The sequence below is a fragment of the Lepisosteus oculatus genome, chromosome 4, assembly GCF_040954835.1.
Source record: "Lepisosteus oculatus isolate fLepOcu1 chromosome 4, fLepOcu1.hap2, whole genome shotgun sequence".
NCBI lineage: Eukaryota > Metazoa > Chordata > Actinopteri > Semionotiformes > Lepisosteidae > Lepisosteus > Lepisosteus oculatus.
This window is the reverse complement of record NC_090699.1, coordinates 63989781-64003435: the sequence shown is the minus strand read 5'-3', so window position 1 is coordinate 64003435 and position 13655 is coordinate 63989781. Positions and strand designations below refer to the sequence as shown.

The window sequence follows — 13655 nt, the reverse complement described above, 5'->3', positions numbered from 1 at the left end:
TACTACCTCTGTTATGATACATCAGCTGTAAAATTGTTGTTTTTAGAAGCATTATGCCTCCAAAAAGCGTCTCCTTACACAGTTTAGGTTGAAATTGTAGTAGACAAAGTGAGATACCTTTTAGGACCCTGGTCTGTGGACTTTAAAATTAAATAGAAAGCAGCTATAAAATGTTTATCAGAGTTAGAATTACTGTACTTTGTTTTTTTGTTCTTTTTTCCCTTGTCTTGTCTTCTTCACATTTATAAGAAGTAGCATTTGGTATTTAGCCAGGCTTACACTAAGGTATATCTTGGCCATGTTTATGTTCCTTGTCAAATTTATTCACTCTGTTCGACAGCATGCAAGTTATTCATCCTAACATCTGGTTTTTAATAGCAGATGAAACCTGCATTTTTTTATACCTAGTAAGTGCAGGGTAAGGTAACCATACTGCCAGTGTATATGCAAGGATGAAAATTTTTGTCCTTTCTAATTAGATGATCTTTTTTTTCTTTATTTACTTTATCTGCAACTAAAAGAAAACACCATAGTTTTGCTAGCTTCCTGACATTACCTTTTCTATACCAGTTAGTAACTGTAAGGTACAGTGATTACTCTCTGGAATTCGCTAGAAAAAATAAATACACAAAAAAAATCTTAAACATGCCCGATCTTTAAACGTACTTACAGTATATATATCAAGCTGAGAGCCACAGAATCTACGGTACAGTATCTTTGAACAGATGCAAGTCCTATATATACACTGTTCACTTTGCTACATTTGTAAAACCTGTGTTGAGGGGTGTCATTATTCTCTATTTGTTTTATAAATATTTGGCATTTAGACAAAAAAAGGCATGTTTTCATACACAAAATATTTAAATTTCACTTTCTGCTAATTAGAACAAGTATGTTTTTCAGTACATTCTTTTTCTGTAGTCAACTTGAGAAGCTTTTGTTAGTCAAATTAATTTAAGAAATATGACTTAAATAGTGCAGTAGTGTCTTTTCCACAATAATGTACTAACAAGAAGCAGGATACTACATTACTGGTTTTTGCGAAGGGGAAATTTGGGTGTTGAACAGAGTACTTTTCTGAGACAGGAAAGTTTCCTTCCATGTCTGGAGTGATGTCACAGTTGATAGGTGAAAGGCTGAGAGCTGAAGGTGTTACTGTTCCTTGTTGGTCTCCAATGGCCACCTTTGCCTGAGCAGAAGGTAATTAAGAGGCTTTTTTCAAATATAATGCTTGTTGTTTCTGGCAACCAACTTAATACTTGTAAATGTTAACACATAAAAATTTCATCGGTTTCTAATACTGTTTAACAGCCTTGCACTTGGATCTAAAAGCTGGAGTGGAAAAAGTGGTAAGGTGCCTGAGAACAGTGCGTTTGTTTGTCTCTTCCTGAGTGGACAATTGTAGGTGAATGTGCATGTATACTATGGATTTCATGGATCGGGTGCTTTACACTACTAACCTTGATTTCTTCCCAGCTCACATTTGAATCAAACAGTACCTCTGATGTCCTGCTAATTAACTCACTCTCTTTCTTTTATCTTAATGCTGACATTATCTGGCTTATAACATTTCAACCAATAGGATGATGAGGAGGGGATATGGGCATAACTGTCTCCATGAACCAAAGCTCCAGTTTTGTTCTGAGGGGTGAGAGCTTCCATTTACTTCTCTTTTTTTTCTCCTAATGTCTGTGACTGATTATTTTTAATGAAGCTATATTTCCACTCGTGCATCAGAAACTCAGGTAGGCTAGCATTATCCACTTGGGATTAATTTGTGTAAACCAGCAAGGGTGATTAAAATGTTACTGCAAAAGACCAGCCTTCTCTGAAATGCGTTGAACCTGAGTTCGCTTTGGGTTATAACCTGATGTTCTCATGCCTGTGGAAATGAGCTGCAATAATAATGAATGTATGGTTTGTTGTTTTGGTCGCATGTGTTTCTCCTGCAAGTTTGTACAAATGTGTGTTTTGCGGAATGTCTTGTTGAGTTATTGACATGTCTGCATGCTCCCATTTGTGTTGTAGATATTTGCTAAGTGACCATACAGAGGATACGTTCCATTTTAGAACCTTAAAGGATCACATAATAAAGACCTCCAATATAATATTACTTTCACTTACTGATCAGAGTCCCAAAAGATTTAATCTGATATAGGTGTTTTCCACACAAAGTTGTTCTGCAGGTCAATTGTAAACAGTTCATCGAAGATAAACATGTGCCTTGAGGTGAAACTTGCTAGCTCTTCCTGAAAGTACCAAATACATCATACGAAGTGGCCTTGTGACCTCTAATGCTGACAGACACAACCAATCTAATTATACAGCTGTTTAGAAAAATATACCTGTTCATTAAAGAAAACAAGCCGATATCCACATGCTTCTCTAATGTTTGGTGAACAACTGAACGTTACATCATGTGACAAATTCGATCCTCATGGGAAAACAAGTGTATTTTGGCCCTAAAGTGACAGGCACATGCCTTTTGATTTTTCTTTAATTGCTATCCAGCAACTTTCAGGAGAACCGCTGAAGCATGTTAGATTAACAGTGTATTGGCAGGTTTATATAGGCCCTTTTACATTCTACATTATTGGGGATGACTAATGGTACTGTAGTTGATGTTAAAATATTCAAAAGCTCAAGGCTTATCCCAGTATGTTATTTTTGCTGCTGCATGTGTTACGAAAGATACTGCAAAGTAATTGCATTCCCATGCTTTGTTTTTATTCAGAAAACTAAAACCTTTTTCACTTAAGTTTTGGTGGGTGGGAATAGTTAATTATAATACACATCTGCTTAGTCATAAACCTTTTGAGCACAGCATAAAATCAAAAACACTAGTAATAAAAATTAATTTCCTTATGCACCTCTTACACTTAAAACTCCTTGCAAAGCATAATTATTTCGTAAGCACTGAACAAAGTTATTTTTGCAGTCTGTTATTTTGCATTTTATTTATATTATTATTGCAACAATAAATTGAGGAACACCAGTGTAGAGAGTTTCAGTAATGAAAGTCTCTTCTGCCAATTTACTGCAGCATAATGAGATCATATGGAAAAATCACCTTATCACAGTATACTGTATGGCCAGTTTTCCTTTTTGTCTCTTAAGATGTCTCTTAAGTTTTTCTTCCACGTGCCATCTTGACTTCCTAATTTAAAAAGATGTAATATTCACCAGAGTAAAATTGACAAAGATCTCATTTGGTTATTTTGTTTCGAGCAGTTTTTTTTTCTTGCTAGCAGCAACTTCTCATCATTTTTTGTGTGTTCATGTAATTTACAAGACGATTACTGCTAAAAAAAATCTACATGCACCATCTCAAAAATCAGTCATGAATGTTATATGGGTTCATGGAAAACTGAACCCTAACTGGTTCCTCAAAGTGGCTTCTATCCCATTTTGCTCCATTGGCTTTATAATATGATAATCTCACAGCATTTAACTGAACATGCCGATGTGTAGCAATTTCTTTATCTGTTGAAACATCTATCCAGTGGTATTATTTTGTATATATTATATGTGAAAGTGGCTAAATTCATTATCCATTTTACTGAGCGAACACATGGAAGACATAAAATGGTGTGTTATTACTTAGGTGCAATAAGACTGCCTAATCTCAGCTTCCTGTCTTTTAGTAAATCGCCCTTAATATGAAAAAACATAGATGACAAAACTTGATAGACTGAGGATTTGGTGCTCCATGTGAGAGTTTAATCGAGTTCTGTTTTGACAGTTTGATGTTTTTTGCTTGCGGAGTAATTGGTATGTTCTGTGAAATTGGAGATTTCGTGCAGAGTGTGGTTTCGAAAACAGGGTTTAATCTGCGTGCTGTACAAACACAGGGGTTCTCATCTGATTGTTGAATTCCTTTCCTATGTCTCTGGGTGTTGATTACCAACTTTTGTTTACCTCTCTGGCTTCAGGAACTCTGTCTAATGAAATAAGAATGTTATTCAGGGGTAAAACCCTTTTGGAAACATTATGCGTTCATCCTACCGTGAAAATATTTGTGTGTATAACATATAAGAGTCCCCTATGCTTGAACAGAATTATTTGTGGAAGCTCTTTGAAGACTCTTGGTGGATATTGTAGCCTTCATATATAATGCTTTTGAAAGAAAAAAAACAGACCAGTAATTTCCTTTTAGTATCGTACACATACGTTTATAAGTAGTTGAGACAGCTCATAGGAGAAGAAGTGAGCCATGCACAATAACACCAATGAAGACCTGCTCTGTTCAGACAAACTGATTTCGCTGTTAATGCCACAAAGGAGGGTGTTTTATGAGGGAAATGTGTGACTGTCGCTTCCAAGACGTTCAGACTTTATCTCCATAAGGAAAAATGTACCAGTCATGGCCTCCTAATAACCCCCCTCTCTGAACCGGCTTCATCACTCTGCTCTCCTCCCCACTGAGAGCTGGTGTGAGGGGATCCCCATTACTTGTAAAGAGCCTTGAGTGGAGCATCCAGAAAAGCGCTATATAAGTGTAAGGAATTATAATTACGATAAGGATGTTTATTATCAAATGGGTATATAGTGGCGAGAGGGGTTGTACAGTATACACCCCTTCCCCCTCATCCCCAGTTTCTCCATCCACAGTTTAGCATATAGTCAGTGTCACGCCAAGCCTGCCCCGAGAGGCATTCTGGAAACTTCTAAAACATTTTCGGGAGCTCAGAGCTTCTCAGACCTTCTCAGTTCAAAATTTTTAGTCCGTTGCATCTCTCCTGCTCCCGTCACGTGCATTCTGATGATGACAGCACTCAGCAACTGTAAACATACAGTACGTGCCTCGTGTTAATTTTTATAACCTTTGTAATAGAAAACCGGCCAGTACTGAAAAAAACTCTGAAGCAGGCATGGCTGTCTTAACATTTTGTCCTGCCCGCAACTATCTTTGAACTAGCGTTCAGAATGGTCAGCCCTTCAGTTATCCTTCATTTTGTCTGTCAATCTAAATGCTACTTAGAGGCTTTGCAGACTTATTGCAGCTTACATACATAATAATGTCTTGTTATCTCTTTTTTGAGGCATTAGACGAGTTGAAGTGGTGATGCTGTCACTTTAAAATGGGAGACACATAAAAAGTTTAAAGTCTCCTGTTAAAGTCTTATTGACGCCGGCCTTAAATAGATGTCCTACAAGCTGCAATTTTCTTCCTTTGTTCCTCGTAATGTTTAGTTAGAAAGCCCAGGTGATCACAGCCAGAGGAACAGTTAGCAGGCTGAAACCAGGAAGGTGCAGGCCTGTATGCAATAGCAACTGTTCTTTTCTAAGGAAAATTCGTCACCCTCTAAAACAATGCACACATCTAGAAAACTAGAGCATATTGCAGACAAGTTTTTGCCTCAGATAGGCAGTAAAGGCAAGGCTCCTTGGCTCACATTGTAAATAAAAGTTTTCAGACAGGCCACACAGACAAGGTGAAGTTTATATTCAAACCCAGGTATATTGTTCTTGGTGTGGTTCAGTTTATTATTGTTCTTGGTGCAGCGTCCTATACTAGAATAAGCTTTGGCCTTGTTAATTTATTCATCAATCAGCCAAGCACCGAAACGTTTTTTTTGACATTTTTGGATTGTTGTTGATGAAACAAGATTTTCAGAGCCAGAAAAATGTTAAAAGAGAGAATTCGCTTTCCTTTCATCTGCCCTGTATCAATAAAGACCAAGAAAAGTGTCATATCGCCTGCCCCCATGCAGGATAGTGTGTAGCAGAGATCTCTGCATCTTTCTTTAAGTCGACTGCAGGCATTTTTGATGTACTGCCGATGTGTAAAACTGCACATCGGGGTTGTGGTATCAATGGGTGTGATCAGGAATGAAGGAGTCAGGACTTGGTAATGCAGCAGCAGCAGCAAACAGAAACTGAATTGTGGCTTTCCAAAAACATTACGTGTCTGATTGCCTGTCAGCTTGCACACTTTGTGCTGATTGCTGTTAAAAAAAGATTTGGGGATTTCTCTGTCATTTTCTGACATTTTCCAGTGCTACAGTTGTTTGTATTTTCTTCTTTTGCTCTTAATTTATTACAAAAATATTAATGCAGAATTTGGATGAAGAAGCGGGGGTTGTGGTAAAACATAATGTGATTAAGTTCTTATACTGTGCTAACATTTCATATTTAAAAGCAGTCACCACTGCCTGTAATGTAGCGCTTATCTAACTACAGCATTTTAAAAAAGCTCTGAAAACAATGACAGTAGTGTTTATTTTCTGTGTCAAGTCTGTGTTTGTTTAAGGCTTTATCTTTGTCCTTGTGTGCTTACATTACAGGGAAAAAATAACTTTCTCTTTATGCAGAATGGTTATGAGACGATGAGTGCTTCCAGAGTTCTCGTAACAAAAGGATTATTTCTCCTGTGAATACTAACTAAATTTATACAATTTGTTCAATTGGAATTTACTTAGTTATGACTAGAACTTCACAGATACAAATTTTATTTCATGATTAAAAAAAACTGAACTCGATCCTTTGGGTTTCTTAAAGTCTTCAAGATAAGCAAAAAGTAAACTGTTCAAATCAATTATTTGTTTTTCTTCTTGGAGAGAAATCTGTCATTGAAAAACCATGAAGTGTGCATGTACAGTATATGAAATATAAACTGTGCTAATTAGTTTGATTTATTTTAGATGATTTATTAGTTCAAAGTGCTTAGGAGTGGAGTTCCTCAAAGTATAAACATAAATAACAACATAAAAACATTTTTTTTATCATTTTCACTGCACCAGTTTTTCTTTTGTTCATTTTACTGCAGTCACTACTTAACCTAGATCCATATTTGTGCATCTGTAGTCTTCTAAACTCCTGTTGGTACAAGTAAGGTATTAAAAGAATTGTGCTGATAGTAAAAAAGTGGGATTAAATAAGTGCTTAGCTGTACCATGTGCTGCTAAAAACTATAAGGCATTTCCCACAGTGGTTTTCGCACCTGGTGTGGAATGAGGTCTCTGACGTTCGAAGCATTGACAGATGCTCCACAAATTCATGCTAACCTGTGTATGGGATTAATTTTAAAAAAAAATAATGGACACTGACAAGTTTGAACTATCAGAGGAGCAAAACAAGATGCAAGACCTCAACACAACAGGTGCTGACACCCCCATAGTGGTCTGTCTTGTCACTTGTGTTTTCTTTTTTTTTTTTAAGTGGAACACAAGCAATCTTCCTTTTAACTTCCAAAACTCATATTGATACATTACCAGCTAAGTCAGGTCTAGACATGACTTCCTTTATCACGACACATCTTGTTTTGCATACACCTCTAGGCGTACATGGGTTCAAATTTGGGTACTGCCCATCTTGAGCAATGGTGATGTGCTTTACAGAGTGACCTGTAAAAAGATGTCTTATATCTGCCATAAGATTTATCAGTGGTGCTCCCTATCCCACTTGCCAGTGTGACCTTCATTCTCTGATTGAAGGCTTCATTACTCATACATACATTTACAGATCTTCAGTCAGGAAAACCCCTTCATTTCTTCATAACGTGTTACAGTGTTCTGAACCATCCTGCAGTTTTAAACGTAGCACTTCTATCAAACTGAACCTCCCAAGAACAACTAGAACAACTGCCCTCTGATCTTGGGCAGAGGTCTTTTTAATTTGCTGCATGAAAATGATTGTTCCCCTCTGACACGTGTGCTTTCTAATGCTCATGCGTTCTGTCGCCTCCTGTATCCTCCTTTATTTGTTTTCTACTGCTTGTTCTCGTCTTCCTTTCAAAGCTTAATTTTCTGCACAGAAACAGCATGGCGTTCTTCACCAAGTCGTCATTGCAAAGCAGAATGTTCTCAACTGACTGATCCGCTTAAATAAAGTACTGATGTTATTGCTGATTTTCACAGCATCGCCATTATCATGGCTAATATGCTGCTATTTGAGCCTCCTTTTTGGGTTGTATTGTGGAGAGCCTCTGGCTGTCCCCCATCCCTGCTCCTTGGTGAGGTGTCAGTGCTGTCAGTCACCAGCCTTTCAAGCAAGTGGCCAGGCATACTGCTTGCCCCAAGGGGTATAGCTTTTATTATTGGCCACTTCTGGGTTTCCTGTTAAACAGGCCTTTTGGAATTGCTACACCTGTAGGTCTTTAATGTCACAAACCACAGAACCTACCCTGAGGCTAATAGGCAGTCTTCATCCATTAATCAGACATCCACGCAGTGTTGACACTCAACGAAGACAGAGCAGGGCCTAATGTTTTGGATAGGGCTGACTGGTTTTTTACCTTGCCAGCTGTATGAGAGTGCCGTCTCTTCCAAATCATGACGGGTGACTGAGTCATTTCTGTTTTGATTTTTCTGATTTGTTTTATTTATAGCAGGCCCTACATACAGCATTTTCCATTTGGGGGTTTTACTTACAGTAGGTGTCAAAATGTCTTAGGGCAGAGGTGTTCCGTAGTGAGAAAAATTGTGATTTCTGACATAAGGGGAAAAATATAAATCTGGGAACTCTGGATAATATCACTGCAAAGACATTGCCTTCCCATCCTTCTCAAGGGTACTTCTCCCACCACGCTGTGCTTCAGATAGCACTGCGTGTGCTGCCTGTAACACAATCCAGGCACGTAAGCAGTTTGGAATCAGAAATACAAACCACAGTGCTTGTTGTCCAATTCATAATATAATCACAGTCATTCTCTGGGTCCTGTGTTGGGAAAATAATCCCTCACACTTCACATATAAAAACTGGTTCTTTCAGCCTCTGTATTCAGAATGTGCATTTACAGCCTTTGAAAGGTATTTGTGTCAGGAGTATCATTTTACATCTGCCTTAGATATCTGTCATCTTAATTGTCAAAACAGAAAAAATTGTCTACAATTGTAGAAAAAGTGTGCAGTTTAATCTAGTTCTTTTTTCAAATGGGGTCATTGCTGACTTTCAATAGTGCTGGATGTATTATATTTTCAGACCTTTAGGGGATAAATGTCCATGAGTTACCACTGACAGCTGTATGGCACTTCTTTAACCTAATATGTTGTCCTCAAAGTCCTATTCCAGTGGCTTTTCTGTAAAAAGAGCTAATTATTTTTAATTGGTATTAATATAGTGAACAGAAAAACACATTTGCAGAAATTAATCATGTTTATTGCATGATAATACCATCGCCCTATATTATTCATACATTTTTACTTTATTTGTGTTTAGTGGTCTGGCACAAAATTCATTAAAAGGGTGTTACTCTGTAGAAAATGTCTTTTGCATTTTGATGTCTAGAAAAAAACTAGTTAAAAAACTGAAAAGTAAGAAAAAAAATAATTAAAGACAAAGGAAACATTGTTTTCCCCAGACAGTTCTGTGGCCCCAGCAAACAGCACAAGCATTACAAAGTTACAACAGCCAATAAGCGAAGTGCTCTCTAAAATTACAATCACTTACAAGGTAAAGAAAACAAATTAAAGAATGCTATCTCATGGAATAACCAATACTGCATCTAAATGGATTTAGTCTGTCTAAATATTTTGAACAGCAAAAATTTACAACATAGCTGATGTATTTGCCAAATTTAAGATCAGAGACCATTGTATTTTAGAGCATCTGATTGGTTTCAATTTTTAAGAGAGAGCTTTGTGTGACGACAATGTAAGATGTCATTGCCTTAATTAGTAGTATCTTATCATTGCCAGCCTTCATCTGTATTCTCGATCTGAGCGAAGAGCTACACTTTGATGTAGCAAATCCACAATAACCTAAATGCTTACTCTTAATCAATGATTATACCAAATCTGGAACCTTTAGAAGAACTTTCTTACGTTTACACATTGTTTACACGTTGATCCTGTCAGAAGATATTTTCTTCAATTTGCTTCCTCAGTTTTTAACTCTTTAACTCTTGGATAGTTATAGGTTCGCAAGTAAGCCTTACACACGCCTTGCATATATAAGAAATCTAAACCATTCATCTTCTATGCGAATTTGTTTATTTATTATTAGATCATTTATTAGTTCAAACGTTGAGCGATGGAATTTTGCTTTTTTTTTAAATGCGTCCATTCATGTTCCTCAAGCACATTGGTGATAGTGGGTAAGAGTGTGCTTAAAATAAACATTTTCGGGAAAAAAGTCTTTACCCGGGGATTGCTCGGAATATTCTTTTCTTTTTCTGTCTACTTTACTTTCAGTCCACGACCCCCCCCCAGCCTCCCCCCTCCCCGATGAGTTACGAGCGTCTTTTATATTTGAAGTGTGGTTGAAGGGTTCTCTGCACCCGTCTTTTATCTGTCCTTTCAAAAAGCCACACTTGTAAGACTGCATTCAGCAGCGGATTAGTCCTCCAAATAACTTGGTTCATCTTACCTAGCTGCTGCCAAATAGACCCTTTCTTGTGCAGTCTGTTCTATACTTTGGGAAGGTTGTAATTTAGAATTATTCGTAGCATTACCTTTTCATCCCCCTCGTACAGTACATCTCATAGAAACTGAAATTCAGTGTACTGTAGATCTTCATGGCCTATTTAGATCAGTCTTCAGCAGAGAGGTCTAAGCTGAGCTAGTGTACGGCACGTCACCAGTGCAGAAAATGACAGGATTATACCATAACCCTGGGGCATTGAAAAGGCTGGACGTGGTTCCCCCTTTTCACATCTTTAACTTTAAAATGAGAAACGGTGTGTTTTCGGTAACGGTAACCCTGGATTCCGTTCGCGTTGTGTTTTGTACAACAGTGCATGTTTCAACTAGATCTGAATAGGCCATCGTTGAGTGGTTTCCCAGAAGCTATGTTGACAGTCTTAAATGTGAGGTTACATTTTTTGGATATCCTTTGTGACAATTCAGCAAAGCTATGGTTCAGGCAGGAAGCTCATTTCCTGGTTTTACAACACTCCCTGCCAATTAACTCCCCTTTCCCAATACACCTGAGATAAAGAAATGACACTCGGTTACTGATTAATGATTTAACGCCTCCTAATGCATGGCAAAGAAGGATAATTAAAGCCAACACTAGTAAACTATAGTGCTGAGTGTTTTACATCTGACATCTCCTCCCTAGACTCCACTTGCTCTTCTGACTCTGTCAGCCTGAGAGTGGCAGTACGGTATACTGCCCCCATACCCAGAGACTGCCAGGAGTGTTGCCCAGGGCAAGCGTATGGTACCTTGCAAGACAGGCCCTAAAGGCCCGTCTGGCAGCGCAACCAATTATGCAATAAATACTTTGTGCTCACAAGAACTTTGTTTTTTTCTGACTGAAATAACTGGCATAACAGGATGTAAACAGATGCCGGAACTATTAAAAAACATGTTATTCAGGAAAGTTAAATAGTTATATGGTGAGCTTGATTCCGATATATAAAAGAAATGTGAAAGAGAAGAATAACACTAGCAAGCTAAAAAAATCGTGCTTGTTCACACCTGAACATTAATTTAGCGGTTCCGTAGGCATAGGCTGCTTTAGACAGGAAATATAATAACATGGTTTTCAAATTTGTCAAATAATGTATTATTTATCTACTCACTTTTAAAAACATTATTTTGTACAAAGTCCGTAGATTAGAAACCCGCTTCCCTTTGCATTGGCCGCCTTCATCACTACAGAAGTGCAGCAGACAGCCAATGGTGTTGAAACATGACTTCAGTTTTCCTGAATGGAAGTTTTTTTCTGGGATGAAAAAAGTTAAGGCTTAAACATTGCTGGCGAACGTCACAGCATGAGTAATTTACAATGTAATTTCTTTGACTGCCCAAATTAAATGTCTGAAAAACTGATGACTTTAAAGCTTATAATTTCACAATAGCATTTTAAAGGGTTTGTAATGTGGGGAAACAGTGATTCATCTTAAGAAGCTGCTCCTGTTGTGTTGTTATTATTTTGCTGTTCTGTTTGCCATGATGGGAGAGGATATTTGCACCACATCTGTTGGTAGGATAAAAAGAAACCTGGAATTAGCAATTAAAGTGAGCTGGAGTCAAATGTTCACTGTGATGCAATAACATTTTGTAGCACACTGTAATCTGACCATGAAAGAAGCTTAAGGGTTCTTTTGCGTTGTATCAAATTATATAGCATCATATACCTATGTTCCTTTGGTGGGGATTTCAGCTTTTAAAAATCTTAGAAGAGTTGAGGATGGGGAAGGAATAAGCTAAACATATCCAGATAACTGCGAAAAAGCCACCCTTCTCCATCTACTGGAGTTTCACACTCGTTTTAATCGTGTGGATTAATACTGCCTGCCATATTTTTGTATTGCACAGTGCTGTTGCCTGAAATCAAAGCGTGATTTCAGAGTGATCTGGCCTGATGATGTTCACTTATTGACTCAGGTGACCACTTTGATGATGATGTCCTATCATCAACAAGCTAGAATATTTTTTTCCCTGCTTGTCGAGATGTAAGTATTTTATTTTTTATAAGTAGAAATCTGAGAGCAGTATTTTAACTACAAGGATCATCCTGTCTTCTAATAACCGATTATGTAGGTGGTTTAATCTTACAGTATAAGTGGACACTCAACCGACAGCTTCTCATATGGATGGATTAGGCTCCCATTGTGGGCATTTTTATCATACTGATTCATTCCCCTGTAAGAATGCTGGCTTTAAAATATTTCAGAAATGATGCCAAATGGCTTGTCAAGATTACATCTTGCATGTGAAATTCAGCTAATATTATGTTACAGCACAGCCCGACGTTATTTAATTGGTAAAGTTCAAACAGATCCCCCAGAAAAGCTGGTCTTAATAAAACTGGATATGTTGATACCAGAATGTGCCCTTCTGGTTACCACTATATTGTATACACTAGCATAAAAGTAATGTACTGGAAGGAATTTCATTCTTCGTTTATGTGATATGGATTGTATGTATGCCTTGGAAAGCGCTAGGGGGATGCCACGTTTTGTCAGAATGTGCTTTTGCAGCATTTTGCAAAAATACAAAGAATTGCAAAAAGCTCAGATACGCCTAGGTGAAGTAGTTAGGTCAATTGGTTAAACCAGGATTTAAATCCTAAATCTCTCGGCTTGTCTAAAGAGATCCCTGGATAGTCCTGTCGACTTCATCACTCTTCTTTTCTGTCTAAATCCCTCCCTCCACTGTCCCCTTGCGGGGTCTAAAAGATCCTTCTGGTTTGTTCTTAATTCGAAATGCTCCATCACAGTCCAAGTCCAGGTTTTTCACTGTGCTGTGTTTTGCTTTTGATGCAGAGACCTCCAAAAGTACCTGTTCCTCAAAGTCAATGCTGTATTTTTATCTAAACTGGTGAGAGGAGGCAAAGGGGCAATTTCCCTATGCTGGGGAAGAGGAGAGCTCTTCCTCGCTAGTTTTCCTCTAGGCTAGGATTTGGTAACTGGGATTGGGGGCAGACGTGCTATCTAAACTGGATGGGCTAGGCTCACCCATGACACTTGCCTTTGTTTCCGTTTGGCGTCATGGTGGACAATTAATTATTTGCTGACTGATTAATCAAGTCTCAGCCTCAGTGAAGTTGGCTGGGGTACTGGACTAAACCCACTTCCATGTCATATTTTTATAGTTATGGGCATACATTCTGAACTTTGAAGATAAATTCATTTGTACATTTCTTCCCTGGGTTTGACAAAGATCTCATGCCCCAGCATAGTTAACCTGGTCTTAATAAACTAAGGGTTGCAAGAAAATGTACAGACGGCATGCTTTGCCTAACATACTTAAAACAAACACACA

At 37.9% G+C, this 13655-nt stretch overlaps 1 protein-coding gene across 13 annotated transcripts in view; it reads left to right on the top strand.

Annotated features, from left to right (window-relative positions):
• Positions 1–13655, top strand: part of LOC102695071 (ERC protein 2) — a 314021-nt gene that overhangs the window by 252885 nt on the left and 47481 nt on the right. The window contains exon 21 of one of the 13 annotated variants that reach the window (XM_069189517.1): positions 1583–1648. The exons of the other annotated variants lie outside the window; for them this stretch is intronic. Within the exon in view, the coding sequence (XP_069045618.1) occupies positions 1583–1609 (27 nt within the window). The 3' untranslated portion in view covers positions 1610–1648. The remainder of the gene's footprint in view (positions 1–1582; positions 1649–13655) is intronic. 13 annotated transcript variants of the gene reach the window in all.